A 24,917-nucleotide genomic window follows, 5' to 3' on the forward strand; every position below is an offset into this window, starting at 1 on the left:
CGTTCTACCCATATTAACACATTCCATCAAATTTCTTCCATTTTATTTTTGCTACTCCTCACAGCGTAATGCCAATGGCATGGTAGACGGGACCAGCCAACTATGTGGCTATGTGATGCAAGATCGCTGTCTGTATGAGAAGATAGAAGATACATGTCGGGAGCATTACAGACTACCTCCACGCTTCGTAGAGGACCTGGTAGATCAGATTAGTGCTGAGACTAGCAATCAATGCAGGTATGGTCATTTCACACTGGGATAAATTACTGGTATTTGGAAATCAATGCAAATATGATCATTGACCCCGTTCTAATTACGCTATCTAAAACTAGTTTACTGGAAACCGGTTCACAAAACCAGTTTGGAAGATTGCTTTGCTAGTGTTCCCATTTGACCATCCAAAAGTGGTTTTCAACATTCACTTCATGTAAAGCGATCTTGTTGTTATGGGAACGCTCTCAGTGGGGTGACACGTTTCGCGCGAAAATCGAAAACCGCAGCGTAGGCATTCTATACACAGTGTGTGGAGTTGCGCGCTCAAAATGTGCAAAAAAAAATTGCTTCCCGAAGAATGGTTGTGTCCTCACGCTAAAACCAGTTTAACGAGGCAAAGCGATCTTGAAAACTACATCGCGAGGTGGTTTTATGAACCGGTTTGGAAGATCGCTTTGACCGTTCTCATTTACATGTCAAACTAGTTTCCACTAAAATAGTTCTAGGAAGGTAGTGAGAACGTTGTCATTCACATTGAGAGAAATTGCTGGTATGACAAATCAACAGGTTTGATCATTCACATAAATCAATGCAGGCATGAGCATTCACATGTAGAGAAAATATTGGTATAAAAAATATCATTCAAGTCAGTTTTATTAATTATATATGATGTTAACATCAATACACGTTTATACTAGAATCATGTCTTACATGCTGTTGGGAATGAATAATGGAGGTTGATGTTAGTACTGGATTATGACAGCCACCACAGAATAATATTTTTGTTCGTATTTCAGGGATCATTGCTTGTAAATTACAACTAAATTCAATTTGTTGAAAAGGACATTCAAGTTGTAACTCTTTGAGTTACCGGTACAACTTTACCATTGATTGTAACTAGGTAGAATAACGTATTTTCATCGGCTTATGACCAAAATTACCATTTATGACAGATTAAGAAATATTTGTTTCATTCTATTAGTATTATGTTGTGTTTTTGTTTATATTTGAGATTTTTTTGTGATGGTATAAACGCTTTTACCCTGGATATGGGCATGAAGTCTGGGTCAATTTCTATATTGCATAAAAGTCTGTATCTGAAAGCTACATAGTTGCTATGGTTACCTCTCTAGTTATAGAGCTATGTTTCTGACAATGACATCAATTTAGTCGTGGGAGAGAGAAACAAGATTGAAGATTATGGTTATTAAAGAAGGCTATGACTAATAAAACTTATTTCAAGTTGGTTTTGGTAAACTCTGAAAGTTTGCTTGTACTACATTTATAGCAATCTTGAGTCACAACGTTGCCTTATACACATAATAAACGAATGATGGACTTTAGAGCCAATTCAAAGCATTAAGTAGAAAAATAGGAACACACAAAAATTAGCATGAAACATATAATGCTCAAGTTCCATCTGATATCATTTCTGATTTCTGATAAATTTTAGTGTAAATATTTGAAGATATTACAATCAACAATTGTAATCAGCCCATTAAGGTTCCTCATCCTGACTGCTACCGGCACAGTTATAGCATTATACTCTGTTACTCCAGAACTAACTTTTGTTTTCTTACAGCCTATCTAATTTTTTTGTAATTATTTATAAATGTGAAATACATTGGACTATCTTTGTAACATTCAAAGCTAGCAAAACTTACTACCGGTAATTTTCACTTTTTTTTTTTTTTTTTTACAAAGGCCTTCCAAGCATTCATTGTTTAAAGGGATGGTTCAGGCTGGAGATATTTATATCTCAATAAATAGAGTAAAATTCACAGGACAAAATGCTGAAAATTTGATCAAAATTGGATAACAAATGACAAAGTTATTGAATTTTAAAGATTTTCATTATTCCAGTGAAACAGTGCTAGGCATGTCTTTATGAATATTCATTAGGTAGGCTGATGATGTCATATCCCCACTTGTTCTTTTGTATTTTATTATATGAAATTAGGTTTATTCAATGTTTTTCTACCGAGAACTGAAACAATTGGATTAACAACTGACTAAGTGCATTATTTATTTATTGCCGTAACTTATTTCATCATAATGGAGACACACCATTGTAAGAAAAAATGAAAAATTTGTGATTTCATGTAATTATAAAGTAAAAGGAAAGTGGGGATGTGACATCAGCAGCTCACCTAATAAATATTCATGACGATGTGCATATATCTATTTTCACAAAATATTGATAAACTTTGATGAAATTTTCAGCATTTTGCTCTGTGAATTTTACTCTATTTATTTAGATATAAATATTATCAGCCAAGACCATCCCTTTAAATCTAGTTATTGTAACATTGAATATATATGCAATTCCATGCTTGGGAAGTGGTTATTACATGAAATAGAATCAACAGAAAAAAAAAGATTGTGAGTTTTACCATTTGATATAAGATTTTAGATTGCATCTTTTTAACTAACTTGACTGTGTTTCATGATGTAATCCTTCATTTACGTGACAGCGAATGCAAAACTTTGAAAACAAAATCTGTAGATTCACCAGAAACAAATTCAGGTTTCAACTAGTCGATAGGCAGGGAGGAGAGGGGGTGGCACTGTCGTGTGTTGTCTCCTTGAGCTGACTAATTTTCAATTTCCTGTTCTAAACAAAACTTGGATCATCATTTCACCTTTGGAAAGGTTACACAGAAAGCATAGAGGATTATCCAATCATGGATCAATGCATCCATGCTTTCTCATGTTGTGAAAGTAATCACAGAATTGCAGAATATATTTGCTGTGTACTACCAAACACTTTATTTTATAGGTTAATCGAGGATTTTTACCCTCTTGTAATAGGGTTTAGCATTGTATACCTGCTTTATGTTATAGATGTGGTATAGCGAAAAATACAACCAAAAATAGAAAATAAGATTTAGAATAAGATCAGTAAATATTGCTGGTGTGCGGTGTGGGAAGAACTTTTTGGAGGGATAGCACACAAGAAGTCTTCTGTTCAAACCCTCTAATCGAATTAAAGGGTCTGAATTCGCAGTCTACAATGACTTGTGAACTGAACGATCCTCTTGCTCAGGAATTGAAACATAAGTATTATGTGCTAGTCGTGTGCAAAAAACCCACTTGTTGATCAAAGTTTCAATCGGGGTCTGTGCCTGCAGACTAGCACACAATAGAGTCACAGCAAGTTCAGTTTCGTAAAATTCATACAAGTTAACATGCACAACTTTACTTGTCGAGTTGCCTTGTTTGGAATTTGGTGTGTGTTTGAGGGAAGGGGGGGGGGAAGAATGGGCTTAAATAGTCCTATTTTCAATGGAGCATCTGAAAGCTCCTTCCCCAATTTAAGAATGTCACATGTGATCTGATTTGATAAAATTTGATTTACTAGCTGTCAGGGTGTGTTGTAGGTCAAGTCAAGAAGGGTGATATGAATTATTTATTCATTCACTGGGTTTATATAGGGGGAGGGATATCTTGACACCCCTTTTTTTTTAATACAATTTTCTTCAATGAATGTGGTAAGCCATGACTTCAATGGCTGCAAGTAGGCTCTTAAAGGTGAATTTAATGAGGTTTACTTTGATATTGTCTGAAATCCCTTGGTATTGCAAACAGTAAGAGTTGAGTTGCCATAACTCTGCCAACTATAATTATCGACTACAATTATCAGGGAACCTCTTGAGATGAAAGCTCATAACATCTGAAAATTCTTCAATCTCTACTTTGATCTCATTTCTCCTCTACAGTGAAGCTAACCTGGCCATGGCATCCTTCATATCAGATTCCATCTTAGATGAAATTATTGAACAACTCTCAACCGTGGAAGCTGAGCTGGTAAAATTTTTGGCCTTGTTTCTTGATTTTTGGTACATTATTGTCATTTCAATGTTTGTGTTTGTTTTTCATTGCTGTAGATCGTGACAAAGTTCAAATGTGTTATGAAGAAGGAGAAGAACAAAATAAAAGAGAACAAGACAAAGTAGAAGAAAAGAAACTACAATACTTCCTGTACATTTCATGTGTGGGAAGATATTGCTCACCTCCCCCCCCCCACAAAAAAAAACACAAAGTAAATAATGTTGTTCCCAACATGCGATTTATTGATCTCGGTTTCAATAATTCATAACCCTCTTAATTTTGTTATCTAACGTTAAGTTCCATTCTTTATAAGTTTGATTTTTTTTCTTCTTGTATTAAAACCAAATTTATGTAGCTTGAAGTACTAAATTAGGTAGCAATTAAAAGTAACTATAATCACACTGAACGCTTTGTCAATTGTCCCCCCCCCTTGCAGTCTGATGAACTCAAGAAATTCCGAGATGAAGTCGCCAAGGGGACGACGGTCCGGCAGGTAGAGAGCATCTTTGAAGATTCGAGAGAGGAAGAAGAGGAGGAAGAAGAAGATGACAGTAAAGAGGAGCAGGAGGAGGAGAACGATGCAGAAAAGACAGAGGAGGGACAGGTTCAAAATGAGAAGGAGAACATAGAGATAAAAGTTGAGGATGAACGGTCAGCTGATGGAAGTGATGCCAACGAGGTAGCCCTTCAGAACGGTGGAACCGAGGTATCAAAAATGGATGATGACGCAGGGGCAAGCAGTGGAGGACAGGCTTTGCCTGTAGCAAGTCTACCACAAATGGTAAGTTCTGATAACGATGGTGATAGAGATTATGGTGATGATGATGGTGGGATGATGGTGATGGGGATGGTGGTGGTGATGGTGATGATGATGATGATGATGATGATGATGATGATGATGATGATGATGGTGGTGGTGGTGGTGGTGGTGGTGGTGGTGGTGATGATGATGATGATGATGATGATGATGATGGTGGTGGTGGTGGTGGTGGTGGTGGTGGTGGTGGTGGTGGTGGTGGTGGTGGTGGTGGTGGTGGTGGTGGTGAAGATGATGATGATGAAGATGATGATAAGGATGAGGATGATGAGGAGGGGAGGGGGAGGAGGAGGGAGGGGAGGAGGAGGAGGAGGGAGAAGGGGAGGAGGAGGAGGGGGAGAGGAGGGGAGACGGAGGAGGAGGGGGGACGGAGGAGGAGAAGGGGGAGGAGGAGGAGGAGGAGGATAATGATGATGAGGATTATGATGATGAGTACAAGGAGGAGGAGGGGGAGGATGAATGTGTTGCTGATAATGATGATGATGATGATGATGAGATGGTGATGGTGATGATGATATTGATCATGATGATGATGATCATGATGATCATGATTATGAGATTATTGTGGTAATGACTGTATTTTCTGCATTTTGACCGATGTGAATTTAATGTATATGCATGTAAATGTGGACCTTGATTGCCATATTTTCTCATTGTGTTTTTCCCCTAACAGACGAAGAAACATAATATACGAGTCCAGAGAGCCAAAAGTGTTAAACGACCTGTTTCTGAATTACCAAGTAAGTATCAGAGTTGCGATATTTTAAATCACTATACCTTGTGGTATTTTGAATTATTCACATAATCAGTGCGATTTATTATGATGTCGGGTAAGAACTACTCTTCCATTTGCCAATTTAAGATTGACATGTAGTTTTTTTGTCTCGCCTGCATAGCAGAGCGAGACTATAGGCGCCGCTTTTCCGACGGCGGTGTCGTCAATATGAAATCTTAACCAGGGTTAAGTTTTTGAAATGTCATCATAAATTAGAAAATATATGGACCTAGTTCATGAGACTTGGACATAAATTTAATAATCAAATGTAAGTATTACTGAACATTCTGCCTGAGTTTCAGGTCACATGACCAAGATCAAAGGTCATTTGGTGTCAATGAACTTAGACCATGTTGAGGGAATCATCATCAAAATCTTAACCAAGGTTAAGTTTTTGAAATTTCTTCATAACTTTAAAAGTTTATGGATCTAGTTCATGAAACAAAGATGAAGGGTAATCAAGTATCACTTATTGTTTTGCATGATTCTTAGGTGACATGATCAAGGTCAAGGGTCATTGAGGGTAAAAGAATAGTGTTTTATTATCATATGAATAGTGTTTTTTGCGCATAATTTTTCAATAGTCGTTTTCGAAGTCAGCTCTGCTGCTATATTGCATTTCGTAATTCAGGCGAGACTGCCAGAGGCGTTCCACTTGCTTCAATATTCTTTCAAATTTTTACCATTCTTTTATTTCAAAATCCTCCCTTCCCTGAAATAATTTCATCATTGTTGAATTCACTTTAAGTCCTCATGCTACAAAATACTGCAAACAAATCAAATGCTAAAAGTATTGAAACAAAATAAGCTTTGTCCACAGTTCAGTGGACAAACTTGTGAAATCATGACCCATGACATCATGTTGATTTAATATTTCCTCCATGATTCTGTCTATGTAACTTCGGACAGTGTTTCTCGAATTATTAAAAGCATGGAATGCGCATTCATGATATGGTTTGTCTCCTCATGGCTAAACAAGACTCCAGACTGGAGAGTGTTTCATCAACATTTTTCATCCGATAAGTTTTCAGTTCCGACAAGTTTCCTTGATTTTGATTGGCTTGGCTGAGAGGCTCTGCTCCTATGGTAACTGTCAGATAAAACAGGACTTGTCAGAAAAAATATCTGACAAGTCTTTTCATGAAACACTCCCTAGACCCCACTAGTTAGAGATGAAGTATTTATTCTAAATGTGCCAACGTTGCTAATACTAGTTCTTTTTCTCCGGCTGTCTACGAAAAGTGCCGCACCTGTTACAGCTATTTGATAAAAATGGAATCAATGAATTCATTTTATTTTGCTTCCTTTTAAAAAAATTCTTATTTTGGAATTGTTTTGGGGCTATCTTGCAAATAGCCCCCCTAAAAAAATCTCCTACAAAATCCCCTACCGGGATTCAAAATTACCCCTCTCCCATTTGGTTTAGAGGTAAAGTTTTAGATCTGCTCACTATAGTTGAATAAAAAGCCTCGTTGAGACTGATTTATTAGGGGGATGGGATTGGGGAGGACATTGCATATCCAGTGGTCATTCACTGAATTTGGTCTCTTCCCTTTCTAGCTGGAATCCCTGTGATACCGATAGATATTGAGGAGGATGAACCAGAAGAAAGGCCAAGTCCCAGTCCTCTACCAGATGTACAATTACCAGACCTTCCAGACCCTAATCAGTCAGCAAAAGAAGAGACGGACTCATCCAAAAGTTTCTCGACACCAAGAAGCAAACCCAAACCAAACCTACTGAAACCTCCTTCAAAGTCACCAGGTTCCGCCCCCAAGCTTTTAGAATTTGAAAGTGTGTCGAACCAGGCAGCGGCCCCTCTTCGAGATGTTCGAGCAGATCGTCCGAGGGTTAGCCGTGCAATGAGACCGGCTCGTGCCCGACCTGCCCCGCGTCCATCCGATCAAAACCCTGAGGGGATGATAATTGAAGAGGAGGATGATCTTTCAAAAATGTGGAACTCACCTACCGTTCCAGGGTTTGAAACTCAAGAAAGCCCATCATCAAGCCCATCAGGATCACAGACTAATCTGTAAGTCATGAAATAGCAGTCAACCTTGGTACAAAGACCAACCAAGGGAGACAATTTACCCTAATAAAACTGGGCTTCATGTATTTCAGACCAGGGTCCTGCAACGCAAAGGTTAGCAATTAATCGTACCTTCAATTTTCATGATTGATTGTACATTGTAGTCCATGGAATCAATCATAGAAAAATGTTCAACGATCATTGCTAAGCTTTGTGTTACGGGCCCCTTGATATACAGATCTTGGCCGCTGATTGCACGACTGCCAAGAAAATTTGCATGCGCGTAGAGCTGGTTGTACATGTAATATACAAGGCTATATAGTAAAGTTTTTATCAATTGTTTATATTTTTGTCTCACCTACATGTACATAGCAGAGTGAGACTATAGGCGCCGCTTTTCCGACGGCGGCGGCGGCGTCAACACCAAATCTTAACCGAAGGTTAAGTTTTTTAAATGACAGCATAACTTAGAAAGTATATGGACCTAGTTCATGAAACTTGGACATGAGGTTGACCAAGTATTACTGAACATCCTGTCTGAGTTTCACGTCACATGACCAAGGTCAAAGGTCATTTAGGGTCAATGAACTTTGGCTAAATTGGTGGTATCTGTTGAATTATCATCATAACTTTGAAAGTTTATGGATCTGATTCATGAAACTTGGACATAGGAGTAATCAAGTATCACTGAACATCCTGTGCAAGTTTCAGGTCACATGATTAAGGTCAAAGGTCATTTAGGGTCAATGAACTTTGGCCAAATTGGGGGTATTTGTTGAATTACCATCATAACTTTGAAAAATTATTGGTCTAGTTCATAAAACTTGGACATGAGAGTAATCAAGTATCACTGAACATCCTGTGCGCATTTCAGGTCACATGACCAAGGTCAAAGGTCAATGAACTTTGGCCATAATGGGGGTATCTGTTGAAGTACCATCATAACTTCGAAAGTTTATGGATCTGATTCATGAAACTTAGAAATAAGAGTAATCAAGTATCACTGAACATCTTGTGTGAGTTTCAGGTCACATGATCAAGGTCAAAGGTCACATGATCAAGGTCAAAGGTCATGTAAGGTCAATGAACTTTGGCCAAGTTGGGGGTATTTGTTGAATTATCATCATAACTTTGAAAGTTTATTGGTCTAGTTCATAAAACTTGGACATAAGAGTAATCAAGTATCACTGAACATCCTTTGCGAATTTCAGGTCACATGACCAATGTCAAAGGTCAATGAACTTTGGCAATATTGGGGTATCTGTTGAATTACCATCATAACTTCGAAAGTTTATGGATCTGATTCATGAAACTTGGACATAGGAGTAATCAAGTATCTTTGAAGATCCTGTCAAAGTTTCAGGTCACATGACCAATGTCAAAGGTCATTTAAGTTCATTGAACTTTGGCCATTTTAGAGGTAATCATTAGATTGCTGTCATAACTTTAAAAGTTTATAGATATAGTGTATAAAATGTGGATATAGGGGAAATCAAGTATCACTGACAAGTTTTAGGTCACATGATCAAGGTCAAATGTCAATGAACGTAGTATTGTATCATTATATGAATGGTGTTTTTTGTGAATAACTATTTTATAGTAGTTTTCAAAGTCAGCACTGCTACTATATTGAATCGCGTGATGCAGGTGAGCCCGCCAGAGGCATTCCACTTGTTTATTGATTATTCATGCAAATAGGCATATGAAATTTGCCATAAAGTTTGTTTTTTGTGTATGTTTTTGCCCTTAACTCACTTTATATAGCTAGTTGAATGCTAATTTTTGGTGACAATATCGATTTTTACCTTTTAAGCAAAAACTGCCAGAACATAATTTCTTACATATTTTATTGTGTTCTTAATTCTTATGTATTTCTTTATTTTTTTATCTTTTAGGTTTTTTTAAATGAATTATGACAGGGACCATTTGCGTTCATAAATAGCATAAAATAAATCCATTTAAGGACGTTCCACAGTTATGTTTGTGTGCATTATGATCTGCGCATAGTTTACACTCTGCGCGTTGACGTCACAATGGATGAACAGGTGATTAATTAGCTGCGGGTATGAGCTGATTTTTCTCATCTTCTGCACTTTAACTGCAGATCCGATGAGTTATTTCATTAAGCTAAAAAATGGAATTATTCCATGGACTATTCAAGAAAAAAATCTCTACAATTTCAAAATACTTTACACTGCATTGCTGCCAAGAATCACGAATATTACCCCGAGTTTGATTAAATGGTACAGTGGTTTTGATTTTTTTTTTGCACAGATACAAAGCATTCGGCGCATTTTTGGTGTTTTAAAAAGCACATTTGCTGTAATAAAAATGCTGATAGTTTAAAAACCAGCACATGAACCCCTATTTTTTTATGTTTGTACCTCTTAGGTATACCTTCTTCTACGACTCTGCAAATTTTGGTGAAAATGACATGGATTTTGAATAAAGTGCAGCATGTATTGTACGTTTGGAGTTTGTTACTGAAATTTTACATTTTTAGATTGGGATTTCGTTATCATTTACGCCTTTTTTAAGAACTGACAGTGCTGTTAAACTTAAAATTGCAAACAAATAGCACTATAAATAGATTCTCCATTCTAACGATACAATTATTAACTCTTGCGAAATTTGATGACTTTTTCATGTATTTTGACTGAGTAATAGAGGTTTAAACTCATTGTAGTAATCTTGGGTGGTCTAAAAATGCCAAATTCTTTTGAATGCGCAATTCTTAAGAAAATCAATTTGGGTGAACTTTGAAGCTCTATAGCAAAAAATCAAGCACATGGACCTATGTTAATTTTTCCATATTTCGAATATTAAGGTTCTAAAGTATCTATGTGCAAAGTTTGGTGAAAATGACATGGATTTCACTTTAACTATGGAACGTCCTTAAATGAACAAAAGTTGAAATAATGATACATTTATGATTTTTGGTTGAAAAACACAATTTGCATAGACTTTGTACATGGAATAATGTTTTTGAGCAATTTTGGGTCTGACAAACGCTTGCAAAACGTTGTATAATTTCGGAACCACGAACCCGGGCATCCCGAATTCACAAGACTTGAGAGTAAGAGTCAGTGAGTGGTGCAGTCATAAAATTTCACGCTGCAGCGAAGTGACGAAATTTTTTGGGGGTCAAATTGACCCCTTCCCCCAGTTAAGTAATGGTTAAAGTGGTCTTTATGGACAGGTCACTCTAGTATATCCAGACTGTATATAAAGACCAGCTGAGGGAGGCAAGAAAAGCAGTCTTCCAGAGCAGGGTGTCTTTATGGACAGGTCACTCTAGTATATCCAGACTGTATATAAAGACCAGCCGAGGGAGACAAGAAAAGCAGTCTTCCAGAGCAGGGTGTCTTTATGGAAAGGTCCCTTCAGTACAATGAGACCTGTATGTAAATACCACCCATGGGAGACAAGAAAAGCAGTCTTCCAGAGTAGGTTGTCTTTATGGACAGGTGCATTCAGTACAATGAGACCTGTATATAAAGACCAGCCGAGGGAGACGAGAAAAGCAGTCTTCCAGAGCAGGGTGTCTTTATGGACAGGTCACTTCAGTACAATGAGACCTGTATGTAAATACCACCCATGGGAGACAAGAAAAGCAGTATTCCAGAGCAGGGTGTCTTTATGGACAGGTCCCTTCAGTACAATGAGACCTGTTTTTTAATACTACCTAAGGATAACAAGAAAAGTGGTCTTCCTGAGGAGGTGGTCTTTTCCGGAAGGTCCCCATGAAAATGAAATTCAGAATATATGATACGAACCATGATGCTAAAAAGGTTGGATTTTTGTGTAACTTGGAATTATTGCACCTTGAAGATTATACAATTGTCAATTGAAATATGCTGTTTGTTAATACTCTTTAACAGTTTATTTGAGATGATGTTAAATGGCCACAAATTCAATTTGAACTTTTCCAACAGTACATAAATGGTTTGTACCGTCTATCAGTGTCTTGATGGTTTACATGGAGGTCTTAATCTCTAAACCAGCAGTCAGCATGTACGCTCACATCGTTTCCAGATGGCATCTATAATCAACAGTTTGTGACATGGTTCCTGTTTCATTAAAGATACAATAATAATGATAATAATAATAATATATGTGATTTGTAATGCGCCAAAATCACTCGGCAGAGTGCCCAGGGCACAATCAATTAACGTAACTGTAAATGTACATCTCTTTATGTTTCACTCTAGGGTACATTTTCATGAAAGTATCATAACTCCAGCTCAACACCATACCTATCACAAGGAAAGCTTGACAATAATAGTCTGAATAGTAGTTTGCTCTCCATGTTCAAGTTCAACGGGTCTGTATTTTTCCAGTCAGCCTATTTTACAGCTTGGCTTTCCATAGAGATGGCATCGAGCTGGAGTTATGACGGTTGCATGAAACTGGTCCCAGAGTCTTATGGTTCTGTTTCATTCCAATTTTCACTCAATTTTCCTTTTTGTGTCTCATACAGGTCTGAAAGTAAGAAGTCAGAGAAGAAAAATTTCTTGGGAGGCTTGTTTAGGAGAAGGAAGGATGAGAAGAAGGACAGCAAAAAAGACTCGGACAAGAAAGATAGTAAGAAAGATAAGAAGGAAACAAAGAAGGAAAAGAAGGAAAGGGAGGATAGGGAGAAGAAGGAAAAGGAAGAGAGAGAAAGGAAAGAAAAGGAACAAAAAGAGAAAAGCAAGAAGAGCAAGACACCACTCACACCCACTTCCTACAAAAGGTATGTTAATTGGCATAACTGTAAATATTGAATTCTTTAAGAGTTTGTAAGTTTTTATAATATATGCACAACCAGTATTCATGAGCGGCCTTGCGGGTCTCCAATTTACCCTTTGCTATAGGCCTTTAGCCTGCATCGCAAGTAAAAATTGAAAATATGAATAAATATTCAACTCAATGATGAATCCTTAAGCGCAGGGAAGCTACAGGATTAATCAGTAGACCTACAAGTGAGATCCCAGGAGAACTACAGTGTTTGTGATGGTGGTCCCCAAGTCTGCGCACCTAACAATTTGAGTTAAGATTGAACATGAATTTCATTTTATTTCACAAAATCTTTCAGTTGATAATTTTCCTTATATTATTATGAGTAAGTGTACCAAATATCTCATAAAAATTTGAAAGAAATATAGGACCCTATGATTTTCTTTGAAAAAATCTTGGGCAGATTGAACCAAAAAATGGTACCCCATGCCTACGCACCCATTCACTTTGCATTTGCAGATAAACAAGAGTTTTTTATTTTCCGGCTTCCCATAATTTAAGCACAGAGTTAGACCATGGGCTAAGTTAAACCAGACTTCGGAATATGGGCCTAGCTGTTTACCCATAATATTGTTCACATACTCATGCAAACTGGAAAATTAAGAGGAAATTATGCATTTTTTTCTTTTGAAAATGGCACTCAGTATAGACATTCTGAAATTTTGTCCTGCACTTCTCTAAACAGAACAGAAAGCAAAATAAAAGCTGAAAGGGTTAAAAGAGTGAAAAATATAATAAAGATTCCTTAAGTTCGAATTCATTGTTTAAATTTGAGTTTGTCCTCTGTACTTGTTAAAGCATGATAGAATATTTCACTTGAATACTGTGGGGGTTTGAGTTCTTGTAATGATGACCCAGGGGCCTGTTTCATAAAACTTATTATAGTAATATTCCTGAAATCCTTAATTTTGATTGGCTCTTCAGCATTGTTAGCTGAAGATGTATTGATGACACAAAATCTCTGATATGTCCTTTTGTTTTCTTTGATGGTTTTATAGTGAGCCGGCAATTGATGACATTGATAGAGTTAGTAAAGCCGAACCTTCCACACCTCGATTTGACCTATCCCCTGCTCAGGATACTACATCTGACGGTATGCAGTATTTGTCTTCAGTAGATCATTTGGACCTAAGTTTTGATTTGACTTGGGTAAAATTAGACCCCTGCAATTTTGAGTTGTCAGAGGTTACTGTATGTATGTCACAATCATTGTAGAAAAAGTTGACATGTGTATTATACATTATTATTTCCCAAGAAAACTGACTGGATATATGATTTTTGCCATTTTTGCTATTTCATAAATGACACTTCATTTCCAGCATGTATAATTCTTATATTGCATTGATAGCAAATCTTTTTAAGTCTGCTTTTCAATCATTCACACCTAGACCACTGCCAATTAACACGGACAGGAATGTTAAAGTGGTATAATCTCTCTGTTGGTGGTTCCATTCAAAGCATAATCTGTGATGTTCAGGATGAGAAGTAACATATTATCAAAGTTATGATTAATCGTATCATTCACAACTATGGAAATTCAACTACCCCCACATCTAGAATGGATATGTCTGCTATGATATGATTGTACGCATCCATCATTGTGTTGACAACCAGTGTACTTCTCTATATTAGGGGATGCTATTTACATTTTCAGTGGTTTCGCATCAGGCATACAGCGTTTCTATTCAAAACTTCAAATTACTTTGCTCCTTGCTGTAGGAATTTTTTTTTGCTTCACTGAGTGTTTTGTAAATCAGTGTAAAAACTCTATAGTGCCTATGATTAGGACAATGAAACTTACAATAACTATCTTCATACATGGGTGAAATGAAAGAAACAAAAACGAGAAATATCAACATCAATAGGTAATTTTTACAAGCTAAAATGATCATAGATTCATTCATTTGTGTTCATTCCCCTAAACGTGTGCAGTGGGTGCTGAAAAGGAGAAAACAGACTCAACCGATGCTCCTTCCAAACATGATGCGACGGAGGATCAACCTAAAGACAAGATAGAAGAGCCTGCATCTGTTGCACCACCCAAAAAGGCACTCCGTCCTGTGACCGGTGTCAGCATGTTTGGGGCCGATGTCATGCAGCAAATGCAGCAGAGAAGAAAGTTGAAGTCTGCAAATAATGAGGTACATGTAGGTGCTTTTTTGGAAATCTTCAGTTCAAAAGTAAACTTGAGTATTCGCAATGATTACTGATTTAGAAAGAATGTTGAAAACTTGAGTTGAGTTAGTTGTCATCGTTGTTATAGATCTAGATCTAGTTTGTTCTGACAAAATATAAGCAAGCCATGTGTTGTGAAATAATGAATACTTGATGGAAACCGAGTATGATCAGTATTGGCAAACACATAAGCACATGTGGGTACATGTGTTAACACAAGCCTGGATAAAGACTTGTGAAATTACAGAATGCCATGCTAATTCTTCTAATTACTTAGTAGTTTCTCATTTCTCATCAGAATCATTTATGACATAATCTTTTAAAACATACTATCACCTGGGTATTTATTCTGAAGAATTCTGGTGAAATTCATTTATGATCATTACCACAACTGGAATTAAGTTTTAACCATGGACCATTTCCTTTGATAATTGCAGGATGTAAAGGAAACTCCTGAGCCAAAGAGTCCAACTACAGCTCCCAAGCCAGCCTTCAGGTCTTCCCCTCCATCTTCAGAAAAAGTGACCCACAAACCCTTGGTCCTTCCTACTTCCCCATCAAGAAATCTTTCCTCACCAAACCCATCCCCAGCTGCATCTCCCCTGTCGCCCAAAGCCACTTCACCTGGCCCGACGTCACCAAGACCAGCGTCCACGTCTCCCAAACCAGTTCCTGCGCTCAGGCCCGTTCCCAAGCCAAGAAAGTCTGAACTTCCAACAGGTGCTGACACAAAACCATTAGTCAAGGAAGTGAAAGAGGAAGAAGAGAAGGGGACGGAAGAGGTTGCAGGATCAGCAAAGAGTACATCAGTAGTTGCTCAGGAGAAGACAGTGGCAGATGCTGCAAAGGTTAACAACACAGAACAGCCACCTGCTGCTGAGGAAGACACCAAGCCTCTTGAAGAAGCAGTTGCAGCCAAGAAGACCAAATCAGAATCAGATGAAGATGCCTCAGTAGAAAAGAAGCAAGTGGAAGATTCTGTCCAGGACCAGCCAAAGAACAAAGAAGAAGATCAGAAACTGGAAGACAGCTCAAAGACTTCTGAGGAAAAGGAAGTTGTTGTAGAGGAGAAACCACAGAAGGTAGAAGATAGTCCTGCTGTCAGTTTCGATAAAGACAAGAATGCTGAAAGTGACAAAACAAAGAGTCCAAAAAGCACTCCAGAAGACTTGCTTGTCAGGACAGGGTCAACATCCAGTGAAAAATCTTCTCCGCTGATCTCATCAGGGAGTCTGAAGGATGTGGAGAAAAAGACAGAACCTGTTATTGCACCAAAGAAAGACTCAATAAAGAGCCCCTCCCCAACCATAGCGCCAAAGTCAATAGGTACAGATGGCTCACCAAAGAGACTGTCTTCGAGACCCAAGCCTGCTGTACCACTTTCTACTAAACCAAGACCATCTTCCATCTCAAAGAAACCAGTGCTCCCTCCACCCAAACCAGGTTTGTAGTCTTAGTTGTTGTGACAAATGATGTGAATATTAATCTTTCCTTTAGATAAGTCCATTTCAATTTGGTGAAAAAAGACACTTATTTTTTTTTGGGGGGGGGGGTTTCCTAGACTTTCACACGTGAACAAAAAATCACTTATTTACAGTATCTATGCAGAATAAAAAAGTATGATGCATAAGCTAGTCTTTGAAGTGATAGAAGTCTAATTTGCATTTCCAAGATTACAAAAAAAGTCAACCTGCCTGAAACGTCCAGTCTACTCTCCTACTCCTGCTACTACTCCATTCGCTGACTCAAGCCAGACTTCTCTCACCTACTCAAGCCTGTCTACTTCTCAGCTTTCCACTCCTTCTGGTTTACAGTCCTTTTAAGGACTATACTCATTTCGAAAAGAATTCTCTTTCAAATCTCCTATTTCTCGCCTTTCCATTTCATCTCCAATTCTATCCACTTTTCTTATCTCAGTCCCGCCACGACTTTACACATGGTGTACAGTAAACCACTTCCACGATTGCTCATACCACCATGCAAACCTTCAAACATCATACGATGACAATTGATTTGAATTTTTCATACCTTAACATATATTATTTCAAACATGTAAACCAAAAAATGAATAGGGATAATTACAAACTGATTAAACTACTGTATCTCAATGCCGCAAACTAAAACAAGTACATGTTCTGCATTTTTGTCTATTCCACAGTGTACGTCTTTTCCATGGCAATGATTTGCCCTGGGTCCTGCCTCATAAAGAGTTACAACTAAAGATAACTGATGTCATGAAGGCAACTACCATGGTAACATGGCTCAGCAGCCAATCACAATCAAGGTTTTCATGGTAGTTACCACAATGACAAAGTTACCATAGTTATAAATATTTGTGAAGCAGGCCCCTGTTCTTTCTACATATTCAGAGAAATCAACACTTGATATTATCTTTGGATTATTTACTTTACTTTTAGATGGCAGCATAGCCGATCATAGAAGGTCTTTAAAACCTGTCACAGCAAGAAAACCTGAAGCAAAAGAAAGAACTTCTCTTATAGGATTACACAACTCAGGTGAGAATTAACCCTTAGTGAGCTTGATTATTTATTAAATGATATGACTGTGATGGGGGGGAGGGGTAAAAGATCCTGTTGGATGCCCTCCCCCCCCCCCGTAAGTAAGTGGAGGCTCCATTGTTGAGGTCTTGAACTACGTCAGAGGGTTTCTAGCAGTGTGTAAGAAGTACATGAGGCTGATGGCCAATTTCGACCTTGTGACAGTACTAATCCCCCTAACATTCCCCAAATTTAATGCTTTGGGGTAACTATCTTTTCTAAAGTCATCCAAAGATCTGCCACAAACAATATTTAAAAAAAGTTTAGAAGATCAATCAACTACATACAGCAGAAAAATGAGAAATGTTCTTACAGCATAATTGCTTGTTGCACCAGAAAATAGCCCTTGAAATGGAAGAAATAGCTCAAAAACTTCAGCAGTTGCTCAAATGTGGAAAAAATCCCATAAGAATTATTTCCTGCCCTGGTTTCTTAAGCCTGAATTATTCCCTCAAGTCTCTTTTGGTATCAAACTAGTCCAGTATTTTTATGAGGGTTAAAACGTAGAATAATACCTTTAGACCATTTTCTTTATTTACCTGTATAGCTAATGCCCCCAAATAGTTTGCATTTGATGTACAAGGTTCAAATAAGGAAAGAGTTAAGGCATTGTGATTCAGAGTTAGATATTTCCAGGAAGAATTTACCAGAACCATTTGTTCCAATGAGAGCAGCCTGATTTCATGGGCAAATAATGTTCACATTATATATTTGATTTTAGCAAAGACTTTGCATTATGACTTCATGCAGTGTTTCAAGATTAGGGTATTTGCATATTCGATTTGAAGTAGTCTGATGTTGACCCATTCATTTGGGTTGCTAAGTTCCTGTTGTTCCTATTGTGCATAGCTTTACAAATATTTGTATGATTCCCCATGGTTTATAAGTAACTCTGGAATATGATTGATTTTAGCAAAGACCTTGCATTCTGACTCCATTTGGCATTTACCCTATGTTGTAATGTCACCTCAAATAATGTTGAATGTCGGACATTTTCCATTAATTTATGTCCAGAGAATAATTAATAGTATAACAAGTTATATATCATTTTTAAGGTCATGATAAACTTTATTTTTTTGGAGTGATTTTCTTTTGAAGAGCTCCTCCACAGATCATGAGGAGTGCCTTCGTAGGCATGGTCACTTGGTCCATCAGAATCATTCATGCATTTTACTACAATAATGATAGACCACAAATATATTCAACCATGGATAATTGTATGCATGTTACAGACAAATATATTCAGCATCCAAAGAATGTTTGTTTCTCCCTCAGATCTTGTTTTGTTACAAAATTAGGCAAGTACATATGAGTAAACCTTTCAGAAAGAATACATATTTACATGTACATTATAAAGTTTCTGCTGCGTATTTAGTTAAAAGATGTAAATTGCACATGTTGAAATAATTTAAACTTGCTTTTTTTCAAGGTTATCATGTACTAAGTACAGTGCATCCCAAGGAAAAAAGAAACTGAGATTTAATGATATTTTATCATAACTTAAATTTAATCAAAATTAATAAATGACCCATCTCTTCTTTCATTTGATTAAATTTATATGACCCATATATCATGCATAAGTGAGAAAAAATAAATTGAAGAGAAGATACCAACAAGTTGTTTGGTGGCCTGTATCTGTGCTTCTCTTAAAATATATACATATTCAAAAAGTTCATGCCCTGCCCTTTCATATGACACCACAACCATTAGTAATGCTTCAGAAATAAGGATATGTTCATTTGAAATAGTGCTATATCGATCTGGGTTTTTTTTCTTTTTCTTGGACGCGCTGTATAATACTTTTGAATGCTTATCAATGTAAGACACCCTCATTGTTACTCACATAATCATATTTACACTAGTTTATATTATACTCTTATAGCTGTGCACAAAATCAAACAAGGTTCATGCAGTATTGTAAGATATTCTAGTATCACCTGTCTGTTAAATCTCTCCTTCACATTCTTTATTTCGAGATTGTGTAATGCAAACATAATTGCAGCAAAATTACGTGCAACAAATCCCCTCTTGGAACTTTGGCTGTGTTATCATTATATTGGATAGTGGAGTTTATGGCAAAAAACAACCGAAATGGCATTATGAAATTGATGCACAGCACAGGATATCCTCCAATCAGCATCCTCGTTATCTACCTGGCATTGCCTGGCTGCAGCCTGGGTGTGTCTGCAGTGGTATAGCATGCTCTCATTGTTTTGAGATTAGGATCTCAAAATTTCAAGTGATGGAATATTGCTCGGCCTACCTTTGCTCCGGTCCATGTCCATGTCATATCTGCAATTCTGTCAGTTTTCTCTATAAAAATTTCAAACATCCAGGATTTTAAGATGTCATGGAATATCACTCATTTCTCATGTCCATTTTGGGGAGAGTGTGACCAAATACACTATTCAGGAAAGCTGCTGTGAAGCATACTTCCATCTCTTGCACGATTCCAGGTATTGAAAAAAAGTGACTCAAGGTGGCATATTAAAGTCAGTCACACCTGCCACTTCAGATACCCAAAACATGAGTAGTCTAGATGGTTAAAGACAGCACTGCAGCACTTCTTCACTACTATATACCATTGAATTTTATCATTGTACACATGTATCATCCATAGATATGTTAAAATGTTTATAGCTAAAAGATAAATGAATGTAGTTATTATGACCTATTGATTTCAATCATGTATATTGGCAAAACTTTTGTGATTCAGCTTTATGCCGCGATTGAAGTTTTTTTCTTGAATAAACCATTTTTAATTGAATTGAATACGAGTAGTTGCAATAAATAGCAATTCTTGAGGAAGTCTGCAAAACCAAGGTTAATTGCTGCTATATCATCAAAGATCTAGATCTGTAGACAGTTTAATACATGAACTTAATTCTCTGAATACACCAAATCTAAGCTGAAAAATGACACTGAAAATCACCAACATAGATACGCACATGTAGGGCAGTGTATTATTGCTCGGAAAAAGAATCGACATCTGGCTGGAAATCCATATGCATAGTTTGCTAATTTTTCAGCAATTACACAAGTTCTTCCTGAATCCTGTAGCACATTTCTTTATTTTTATATATATATATATATATAGAGACACTTGGACAGTTGTATGATTGGATTCTGTACAAACTCATTTTGAAATTGTTTCCACAACTGGCATTTTCTTTAATCTTATCTTTTTGAACAGTGCTAGTGATTGCCAAAATGAGGCTTATCCAATTCTCTTATTTTCCCGATTTCTAGATAAACCACATATGTATATAAATGCCTTTAATTGTTATTGATGTGTTTAATTTAATTTGTTATTTGTATATTTTTTATTACATCATCACTCTACATGTATATTCAATCAAAAGAAAAGGAAAACATTATATACCAGTACAATGAAATTTTACATAAAAAATGACAACGTGTAGGTTTAGAAGAAAAAAAAGTTAAATACATATGAAATAACAATTAAAAAAAAAATTATGCTGAATATAACATTTCAATTTTCTTATTGTTTTTGTCAATTTTTATCATTATCAGGTCCAAAAGAGAGCAATGGTGAGAGCACTGAGAGCATACCACCAAAACCTAGTGATTTAAAGAGGGCGTCAAAGACGTCCATCAACGGACAAACTCCCAAGGAATCCAGCACAACAGCAGTGACACCAGTGGAGGAAGAAAAGGACGAAACGCCAAAGGAGAAAGAGGCCATCTTTGTTTGAAACACCAGCCTTATTAATAATACTAGTCCAGGGGCAACATGACCAAGGATTTTGATCATCAATCCAGAGACAACCTGATCGTTGACACAGTTCTTCACCAGTCTAACTTTGCGATATCTGTGGTAGGCACCTTGGCCTCAGCCTCTTTTGGTGATGTCTTTCGGGAGAAATTCCACTCAGCGTTTTTTTCCATTATGATCCATATTTCTTCGTAGACAAACAATGGACGATCAGGGAAGCAGCAACAGATGTGAAATCTTCCATGCAGAAAGGCTGCTATTAAAGGATGATGGGTGTGACTTTTGTCAAGCCGACCAAGAAGCATTAACTTCTTTATGAAATTCAACTCAAGTTTTCTATGAATCAAAATGTTCTTGAGGACAAAGTATTGGTTGTTTCGATCCTTACTTGTTTTGTTTACTATACTTGGATGGTGTAGCTGAAATAGATTGTTAATGTGGCCAGCAGTTGGATCATGTGCAACTTTTCTCAATAAATGACTGGCTTTAAAAGCTCCTTGGACGTTTCAAGATGGTGAAGGGATGATTCTAAGAACTTTTTTTTCTTTCAATGATGATTATGATAACTCTTAATTGATGGAGAGGTTCCTTATCTTATTTGTGATACTTTGTATAATATGATGATTATTATAAAACTTATATCATTGATGAAAAGAGATTATTTTTAAAGGATATCTATTGAGTGCAACTCTAATCACGTTCCTTTAAAAAAGGTTTACTCTTTTTCATTTGAAAAAAAAAAAGTTGCCTGTGAATAACGTATATATGTCTACAGGCCAACAAATCAATTAGTTGGTGTAAATGTATGTCGGCCAGATTATTTCAGTTTATGTTCAGGGTGATGTTACATCTTAAAATTGCTTAAGTGTATTAGACTCTGTATGTTTCCATGCTTATTAAACTAGTATTAAATTTTTTTTACATACACATGGAAAGAAAGGATGATTTTGTCTTTTATACATTCAGTGAGGCAGTGAGAAAATGATACTCATTCCGAAGCCAATCTGTAGGGGATGATATATTGATTCACAACTAGAGGCCTGTATAACACAAAGCTTAGCAACCATCGTAGAACATTCTTTAACGATAGATTGCAATGACTACAATATATTATTAACCATTAAAATCAAGCATACGGTTAATCCTTGACCTTTGTGTTACGGGACCCATATCTAGTTTTAATGATTGATTTCTATTTCGTAAGTCTTTTTTTTTTTTTTTACAGAATATCTTTCTTGTACTTACCAGCTCAGTCTTTCAAATCTTAGTTTTATTGTCATTTGAAGTGTGAAGTACAGTATGTATGACAAGTTGTCCTTTAACACTTTGGCCTTTTAAAATAATGTTTGTATGCCATTACGGGGGGAAAAATGGTTGGTCAGTGTTTTATTTTCTTGTTACTGTTGTTGTTGTTTTTTTTTTTGGGGGGGTGCCATCATCATTATCGAGATCATGCACACGCTGGCTATATAATGCACTCTCAGGCTTCCCTGTACTGTGGTCCCACATACTGTGTTTGTGTTGTACGTGTGGCGGGGAATCCTTGCGTAAATGCAAGTACACACTCCAACGATACACATCAAATAGAGATTGAGGGTTCTTGTGAAGCATTCGTGTCCATTGCTCACGAATATGTTCAATGATATTATATGGACAATTTTCTTCCAAGCCATTCACCAGAATAAAATAAAAGATAAAGGCAAAACAATGAAAATTAGGGTCTGTTGGCATATATTTTTTGTTTGGGGGGGTTCAAATTTTTTTTAAATATAAAATTTTGGCAGGTTTGACAAGCGTTGATTGAGCTACAGCAAACAAACTCCTTTTTGTGTCTTTTTTTATGTGATGATAATATGTACAGGTCACTCTGCCTTAGTCAAATCTCTGGGGAGCATATAAATCTGTTCAACTTGGGCAAAATTGGACTTTAGAAGGTGTAAATGAGACATAATTTGCATTTTGAGGCGCCCATTGCAGAAATACTTGCAATCAAACGAAACATGATTTTCAACCAATCAGATGCATATATTTGGGACTTTGCGCTTGGTGTAAAATACTTCATGTTATTAAAAAGCGATTATTCGACTTGTAGAATTATACTTGCCTATATCGCGCTCAACACTTACCTTTATCAAAAGTCTGTGAGCGTTCTACAGTAATGCAGCATAATTACCCTGGCTTTTGCAGAGCAGCTGCGTTTCAAGGAATGAATTCCTACCAGGTACCCATTCACTTCACCTGGATTGAGTGTGGCACGTTGCAGGTAATTTTCTTGCTGAAGGAAAACACGCCATGGCTTGGAATCGAACCCACGTCCCTCGGATTAGAAGATGAGAGTCATAACCACTAGACCACGATGCCCCCATGTAGAGTCGACTTCTGCAGAGTCTAAAAAGTCTTCATGTAAACAAAATTATTCTAGTTTATCATGAAATGAAATAATGTATATTTGGGCAAGGAGACATGCCCTGTAAAGTTAGATGTATAGATATTTATGAAATTATTTTACACAATTATTTTGTCAACTTAATTGTTTGATTGCAGTCTATAGTTGGTGTGCATATCCCAAAGAAAACCAGACTTGGTCCAGGGCCCAATTCCGTGAATTTTTAAATGATTTGCTAGAAAGCTCTGAAAAAATTGCTGCTAACCAACCAAGTTGTAGGATTTCAGTTGCTTATAACAGTAGCTTGTAAATTGCAATTGATAACAAGTTTTGTGAGAAGCCAATTACCAACACGAGTATTGAGGCCCCTGTAAGGGATTGTACAGGATTTAGAGCATTAGGTGTTTAATATAGTTGCATTTTATTGATAAGACAATGGTCATTATCACCAGTAACAATTTATTCAAATGGCTGTAAATGTATGTATGTCATCGATAATGGGAACAACAGATTTCAGGAAAGTAAGCAACATATAGTTTTTTAACTTGAATTTCCGATAGAGGTCATATTTTGTGACAGGAACTTGCCATGTTTGTTATTTTGTTTATTATATATGTGATAATTTATTCATTACAGATTTTTTTTCCCCAGCTTTGAAGGAAGAAAGATCGCCCAAAAAAGAATGAGGAAGAGGAGAGAGGGGGGAGAAAAGTTCTGAGGGGTGTTTCACACATTCACTTTAAGTCAAGTGTGTTTTTAAGTTGTAATTCAATTGCTACTTACATTGTGGTATACTTTGCATCCCTGAATTGTTTTGGTTATGATCAAGGTACATTAGGCTACTAATGTTTAGTCATCAATCAGAATACATGTTCCACTTGCATTTTGGAATTGAAGAACGATTTAAACCCATGCTTAATATTTTTTTTGACACAACACCTCGGTGTGATTCATGTGATAAATACAATTGTACTTCTTATTTTCAGATAGCATGTAAAAGTTTGCGTATCTTAGATGTTGATAAATCAATCTATTTCCCCTGAGTTAAGTTGTTTATACATGTATGGTAAATGGTAAATCATTGACTTTTCCCAATTTTTTTTAAATTGGAGATTTTTGTTAAAAGTGTTGTTCATTCTGTACTTATGACAGCAAGAATTTAAATGTACAGTCGAAAGTTGAATTTGTATATATTTGGCAAAATATTTTTTAACACTTGTTATCAGATGAATTTATGAAGGGAAATCATGGTTTGGAAAAAATGGAAATGTCATGGACCAAATGTAAAAAAAATAAAATAATAATGAATTTTTGTACAGTTTTTGTTTCAATCAAGAATTGTTACTATTGTGTTTAAACTTTCCTAATGGTGAAAGGTACATGTTAGTATCAACTGGAAGTGATTTTTTTTGCATATTTATTTTCTTTAATAATGACAATTCCTAAGAAAGTAGAGTAAGGTATGAAGCTTGTTTGGTTCAGGGGAACTGTATAAATAATGGTTAATTTTATTTGAAAGTAATAATCAATTGTGATGTGGTTTAATTTGAAGGCATATCACTTTATGTATACTTAATACTAACCTTGTTTTTTAACCAAGAAAAGTAGTCATTCCTAA

The 24,917-nt window shown here is 36.5% G+C and overlaps 1 protein-coding gene across 1 annotated transcript; it reads left to right on the plus strand.

Moving 5' to 3' along the window:
• The first annotated feature begins 66 nt into the window (after positions 1 to 66).
• On the plus strand, positions 67 to 24,584 carry LOC129254200 (nucleolar protein dao-5-like). Its single transcript, XM_064094871.1, has 11 exons — positions 67 to 237; positions 3,933 to 4,020; positions 4,481 to 4,825; positions 5,535 to 5,601; positions 7,197 to 7,668; positions 12,146 to 12,400; positions 13,443 to 13,537; positions 14,377 to 14,585; positions 15,057 to 16,062; positions 17,037 to 17,135; positions 20,712 to 24,584. Exons 1-11 carry the CDS (start codon positions 80 to 82, stop codon positions 20,891 to 20,893), a joined length of 2,976 nt encoding a protein of 991 aa, XP_063950941.1. The 5' UTR covers positions 67 to 79; the 3' UTR covers positions 20,894 to 24,584.
• The last annotated feature ends 333 nt before the right edge of the window (positions 24,585 to 24,917 follow it).

The sequence above is a fragment of the Lytechinus pictus genome, chromosome 2 (assembly GCF_037042905.1).
Source record: "Lytechinus pictus isolate F3 Inbred chromosome 2, Lp3.0, whole genome shotgun sequence".
Classification (NCBI taxonomy): Eukaryota; Metazoa; Echinodermata; class Echinoidea; order Temnopleuroida; family Toxopneustidae; genus Lytechinus; species Lytechinus pictus.